Source organism: Plutella xylostella, chromosome 21 (assembly GCF_932276165.1).
Source record: "Plutella xylostella chromosome 21, ilPluXylo3.1, whole genome shotgun sequence".
In the NCBI taxonomy this organism is placed as follows: Eukaryota; Metazoa; Arthropoda; class Insecta; order Lepidoptera; family Plutellidae; genus Plutella; species Plutella xylostella.
Genome location: NC_064001.1, coordinates 8,136,377 through 8,143,210, shown reverse-complemented (window position 1 = coordinate 8,143,210; position 6,834 = coordinate 8,136,377). Strand labels below are relative to the sequence as shown.

At 38.2% G+C, this 6,834-nt stretch overlaps 1 protein-coding gene across 1 annotated transcript; it reads left to right on the top strand.

Moving 5' to 3' along the window:
- The first annotated feature begins 5,241 nt into the window (after nucleotides 1-5,241).
- Nucleotides 5,242-6,019, top strand: LOC125490207. Its single transcript, XM_048628679.1, has 2 exons — nucleotides 5,242-5,532; nucleotides 5,960-6,019. The coding sequence occupies exons 1-2, from the start codon at nucleotides 5,242-5,244 to the stop codon at nucleotides 6,017-6,019; spliced, it is 351 nt and encodes a 116-aa protein (XP_048484636.1).
- Nucleotides 6,020-6,834: the final 815 nt, after the last annotated feature.

The following is a 6,834-nucleotide window of genomic DNA, read 5'->3' as shown; positions in this document are numbered from 1 at the left end:
CCAATTTCTCCAAAGTCGGTTATCTAACCGACAGGGATTGATTTATAATTTAAACTTCATCTCCATATAAAATTCATGACAGATTTATGTCAAAAGTCAACCACTACTCCCTGGTTATGCTCTAACCGACTACGGAGAAATTGGTACTTAATATGGCAGAAGACGTAATTCTAGCCATTTCGGTATAGGTGTTTAGTAGGTATATGGGTATAGGAATAGGTAATTTGTTGCTTTTGTCACTGGAACTTCTTCGAGTGTATTAAACGGTATCAATTTCGTGACAGCTCTAGTTTTTGGTCAAGCTAGATTAAACCTCAAGGCCGATTAAATTGGGCTAACGTGGACAAGCATTTATTAGGCCCGGGTCTCCTATTACGCGCCGTACATCGCGTCCAGCATCACGCCGTAGGCCGCGTCACGATGCTCACTATAGAAATGTACTGATGCGGTCTCCCTCACACGCCGACGTAGGCGCGTAGACGTAGTGAGCATTGTGACGCGGCCTACGGCGAGACGCTGGACGCGATCTACGGCGCGTAATAGGAGACCCGGGCCTTACCAATCAGTGAGGCCTAGGTTTAGCCTAGAAATGTGGATTATATCACAGTATGAGACAATGCATATTGTGGATGTGGATAAGATTGGCTGTGATAAAGTTGAATAAAGACATTGGTAATAATAATATTAACATAATAATAATTGTTAAAAAAAATACACGAAACTACGTAATGAAAACATTTATACATTTTAAAATTGACGAGGCTTTGTATCTCTCTTTTTCGAGTTTCCTTCTTGATTAGTTTATGTCTGCATATCTTTGGCCGCAATAATTCTAAAGAAGATAGATGTAAATTAATTGTCTCAGTGAGATCACCGCCACGTCTCGAGGGCGAAGGGCCTATTGAACGATGACGTTATTTGTCTGATTTATTATAGCAATTTTTATAAAGGAGGGGAGAATATCTCGGTTTATTTCTGTTTTTACATCGAGTTTTTGTGAACACAATGACTGCGACTTTCAGTAACGTTACATTCGTAAACTAAATATATTAACGGAATTCACAGGTATTTTGTTATAATACCTACAAAAATGTATATTGTTATTGTTCAAAAAACGGCTTCATTCAATACACAAAAATTACGTTATTTGAGGTGCCTATAAGTTTGAATCTATAAAAAAAATCGAAAAAATAAAAAGCTATAAACCTAGTTATTCGTTGTGTCAAAAACATACCAAAAAATAATGAAGATTGGATAATATTTAGGGGTAGTAAAACGTTTTCTCTTTTTGTATGGACGAGCAAGTGCTATACTCTACTCTTAAGTATTGTATGTTCTTTTCAGTATCAATTTCGTATAACTTTATACGTATGACCTAATTGGGTCACCTAGGTAGGTGGGTGGATTTCAACAAGTCCTAAAAAATCTTCATTTCCGTGGACTTTTTTATCTTAAGGTTTTTTATATCAGAAAAACGCTTTTATTAAAGTTTTTGTTAATGTTAGTGTTCTTACTAAATGGGTAGCAGATAAGTTAAAAACTTAACAAGATACGGATGATTAAAAATTTCGTGCCACGGCGATGAAACATGCGTTCACGGCAATGAAACAAGCGTCCACGGCAATGAAACAAAGGCCCACGGCAATGAAACAAACTTCCACGGCAATGAAAGAACTCTATACGATGGAAATGAAAGAATCAATCCACTGCAATTTTTAAAAAAGACTGTGAGGGAAACGCAAACTTAGACAGGCTTGTATGGCAGAAATATTTGGATAGATATTGGAACGAAAAAAATAACGACAGTATGTATAAAAAAATAAGAATATAGTATGGAATTCTCTAAGTAGCATTGTAGGGTCCGTATTGCGACGTATAAAACAAAATGTTTCATTTCACACTAATAACGTTTACAACATATAATAAACCTTACCTATAACATCTATATTTTTATTTATAAGGTATAATACCCAATATGTATACTGTTCATTTTATGTAAAATTCATAAAATATACTATAATATGACATATATTATCTGTGCTGAATTACACAACACCGGAAAAACACCTAGCACCAAAATATAAACATAGGCGTGTGCGGTTAGGTGCACATGTTGGTCAGCTAAGCGTCTCCCTACATAGCACCAATAATAATAACGCAGTCAAAACTCCTTGCACCAAAACCTAAACATAGAGCGTCTCCCCATGTAGCCCTGCTTCGCTTTTGCTGAACATGTGCACTTAACCGCTCCTCCTCGCTTTTCTCGTTATCGCACCTATCTTTAGGTTGTGGTGCTAGAGGTTTTGATGGTGTTGTGTAATTTAACACACATTATGTGATATGATAGAATATTTTATGAACTTTATGCTAAATCATAGTATATTTTAATTGGTATAATAAAATGAAATGTACATGTTGTCATCATCAGCCTATAATCATCCAATGCTAGACATAGGCCTCTCCCAAGGAGCGCCACAACACTCGGTCCTCGGTCTTCCGAATCCAGCCACTACCGGCTGGTAACCTTAGTCCTCTGACGTATAACTTCTTTTCTGATACCATCCATTAGAGAAACCCCAAGCATAGCTCTCTCCATAGCACGCTGAGTGACTTTAAATCCCGAAAATCACGATATTGAATGATCAAAATATCGAAAGTGAATGACCATTATAATTATTACAATCGCCATTAAACCCGATGGGACCGAAACCTAAAGGTAGGTGCGACGACGAGCAAAGCGAGGAGGAGCATGTTAGGTGCACATGTTCGTCGAAAGCAAAGCGGAGCGCAGCGAAACGTTACCCACATAGCGGAAAATTAAATACCTAATGCAAGGCACCAGTTTGCGCTATATAGGGAGACGCGTCGTCAAAGTTAAAGCCAAATGAATATTAGTAGTTTTTATAAGCTATGCCATAGTATTTTTAGCCTATTTGAGATTTGACCATACCGTTATTAGGCTAAATAAGATTATGCGAAATAACTTTTTACTAAACGAGATTTATGCCATACAATTTTCGGCGAAACGAGACTTTGACCAAACGTTACTATGCAATACGAGATTTGGCAGTAAATCTTAGGCCAAAAAAGGTAGAACCCTCTGCACCATATGTCATAACTGGCAGGGTGCAATGGTTGAAGACTGTTGGATGCGCCTTTCAGCCTCCTTGTCGAAGTTGCTTATGCCTAGCCGAATAGTCAGCCTCAGGTAGTCATATTATTGCACAACTTCGATAGTTGTCTCACGAACGATCACCGGCTCCGGTTTTATGTGAACATTCTACATGACTTTAGTCTTGCCCAAGTTCATACGGAGGTCTACACTCAAGCAGCATTAAGGCCACTTAGCATCCAGATGAGTTCCTGCAGAGATGTATGTTCTATTATATTCTATTCTACTATCTGTGGGAGGTGTAAGTACCTGCACCTGGCTCTCTCGAATGGGACCTTTGTGCAATGTGCATATCCCCAAGGTCTAAGCTGCTGCCTTTCTAAGCTTGGACCATTTCCCACCACGCTGGTCCACAGCGAGTTGGTGGGTTCACATATTACCTAGATGTGCTAAATCTATAGGTAGATATGCAGGGTTCTTCACGATGTTTTCCTTCACCGCAAGAGCGATGGTATACATTGTATTTAAATTCAAAGGAACACATTGGTACATGTCAGCGCCAGAATTCACACCCGCATTATTGGAGTGGGAAGCGGGCGCTTACCCGACTGAGCTACCTTCGGTCTTATTTATACATAACGTTCATTATAATTATGTTTTTATTGTTATTATTAATGTAATATTATATATTTCATTTTTATACATCGCGATACGCACCCGTTTTAACGCACTGCAAAAAGAGGTAATTTGACTAGTTCAGTAGGTAATGTCAGTGATCGCTATTACCTGTATTACAGGTAAAAGATATGTTACTTTGCCTAATCATACATACCACGGCGATGAAAACATAAGTCACGGAAATGAATAACCTGGCCACGGAAATGAATAACATAACCACGGCAATGAATACAAATTATTTTACAAGACATGGCAATGAAATTTTTTTCATTGCCGTGGCTTTTTTTTCATTTCCATAGCAAATATTGGCCACGGAAGCCACAGAAATGAAAGAATGGCGATGAAAATCAAGGCATTAAATATAAATAACTAAAAAAGTATTAACTATTCGAAGAAATAAACACTTTATAAGGTAAATATTTTCAAAAAGCTTTCTTTTGAATGCTTACTCTAGAAGACAAACTTAATTTTATAGAAGTTATATCTATCCACGGCAATGAAAGAAAAAATGTCCAGTCCCCAAAATTTTTACTGATTTTCACTATAGCGCAAAAACGCGAGCACCGATGTACCTCCTTCCACGTCGAGCAGTTAGGCGACACTTGTAAGAAACGATTAGCGCACTGAGGGGGGCACCCAAGTTCAAAGGTAAAACAATAGCCTTGATCACGTTTAGGACACGGCAATGAACAGAAGTTTTGGGACATATGAATTTTCACTTACCGTTCGTTATATTCTTTATATATTTCAATAAATGTATTCCGTGACTATACTTTAACTATTAATGTATCAAATGAAACTAAGTTTAACTATCAATACTCAATATTTTTTCATCAATGAAGAATAATACAAAACGTGGTAACGTGGGGACAGACACGGCAATGAAAGATTTGGGGGTTTAATATTTTTTTTAAAAATATCCATTAATCCTATTAATAAAATATTTAGTGCTACACATAGATAACTATTTCACTTAACCGGAAAAAAATATTAGAAAATTATAACTTGGTTCTTTAGTACCGATTTCATTGATGCCACGCAATTTTTGGCCGCGGGAAATTCACCCAGGTATGAAAGAGTAGAGAAGATATTCCTCAAGGTCATTCATAACAGGATATATAGAAAATGTGAAGAGAACATCTCAGACACTCAATTTGGATTCAGGAATGGATTTGGAACGCGCGACGCACTGTTTGGTTATCACATTTTAATGCAACGTTGTTGGGATATGGATCGAAGCGTATACATCTGCTTCATCGATTACGAGAAGGCTTTCGACCGTATAAAGCACGATAAATTAATTTCAGTTCTGAAAAAGATTGGCCTCGATACAAAAGACATTTCTTTTATAAGAAACCTGTACTGGCAGCAGACGGCAAACGTCCGAGTTGAGCACCACCTTACTGACGATATACATATGTATACTGCGAGGTGTAAGGCAAGGATGCATAATGTCGCCTTTACTCTTCAACCTCTATGCAGAGGAGATATTTTCTGAAGCTCTTGAAGATGCGACTGAAGGAATTATTATAAATGGGAGGCCCCTGAATAATATAAGATATGCAGACGATACCATCCTCATAGCGAGCTCAATGGAGGAACTCCAAAGTTTACTAGACAGAGTAACATCAGTCAGTGCGCAAAATGGTCTGAATATTAACACCAAAAAGACCAAATACATGACGGTAGGACGTACACCGACCATAGCTGCCCTCTACGTTAACAACCAACCGCTAGAGAAAGTACGTTCATACAAATACCTTGGGTGTATAGTGAACGATCAGGAAGACCACAGTACAGAAGTCAAATGCCGCATCGAACAAGCCCGAAATACATTCATGAAAATGAGCCATCTTCTCTGCAACCGTAGTCTCAAGATATCCTCCAGGTGTCGATTACTCCGATGCTACATATTTTCAATACTTCTTTACGGAGTAGAAGCTTGGACTTTAACCCAGACCATGTGTAAACGGTTAGAAGCATTCGAAATGTGGGTTTATAGAAGAATATTGAAGATATCATGGAGGGATAAAATAAAAAACGAAACGGTATTGCAGAGAATGAAAAAAGGGACCGAAGTGCTGAAAACCGTAAAAAGGAGAAAGTTGCAGTACCTGGGACATATTATGCGCAACAGTAAATACGGTTTATTGCAACTTCTCCTACAAGGGAAAATTCAAGGCCGTCGAAGACCCGGTCGAAAAAGAACATCTTGGGTCCAAAATCTGAAAGACTGGTACAACACCGACACCACATCCTTGTTCCGAGCAGCAGTCTCGAAGGAAAGAATAAGCCAGATGATTGCCGACCTCCGATAGGAGATGGTACCCAAAGAAGAAGAAGGTAGGTATATAAATATTGTAATTATCAATATAGGTAGTTTTCACCGCCATCTATAATTCACATTTTAGTCTACTTGAGGATGTGGGCTGCTTCAAGACTTGGAGTATTTTGCCTCAAAAATTTACCGGCCGCCTGTCTGGATCATCACATGGTCTTACACTCTAAAACGACGAACGGACTATTACAAAAAAACTTGCAATCGGCACGCTTAATACAACGAGATAGAGCCGTGGTTCGCGCAGCGCTCTTCGGAAAAACTAAACTGCAGTACTATCCACGACCTTGTACTTCTCGTTTGTTCGTTTGTCGATTTAGTTTAGAGAGTGACCCCGCATAGGTTTTCAGTAATTGTTAACATTTTAACCATTCCGCACAACACATTCCGACTTCCACTCGGGTCAGCTATTTTTGATGGGAATGTAATAAATTATAATTATGCAGTCGCGAATGCATATAGAATGAGCGCGATGCTCAGTCACCCGACACTACGAATTTCGTATGAATTTCATTATTTGTGTTGCAGAACTTTACCATTGTATAATTTATGAAAGTTTTCAATTCGATTGCATCAATTGCATGCATAAGTGATTGGAGGAATAACAATTTATTATTGAGAATTTTCGTGCAAATAATAATATGTAGAACAGCTGCCGCGTTGTACCTACTATCATTAAAATTTCTTAAACTGATATAGTGCAATT

Bases quoted from the DNA above. Each gene is read 5' to 3' on its own strand.
- LOC125490207 (XM_048628679.1), top strand. From the start codon at position 5,242: ATGTCGCCTTTACTCTTCAACCTCTATGCAGAGGAGATATTTTCTGAA. The intron at 5,533-5,959 runs GTACGTTCATAC...TTCTCCTACAAG, and splicing joins ACAACCAACCGCTAGAGAAA to GGAAAATTCAAGGCCGTCGA.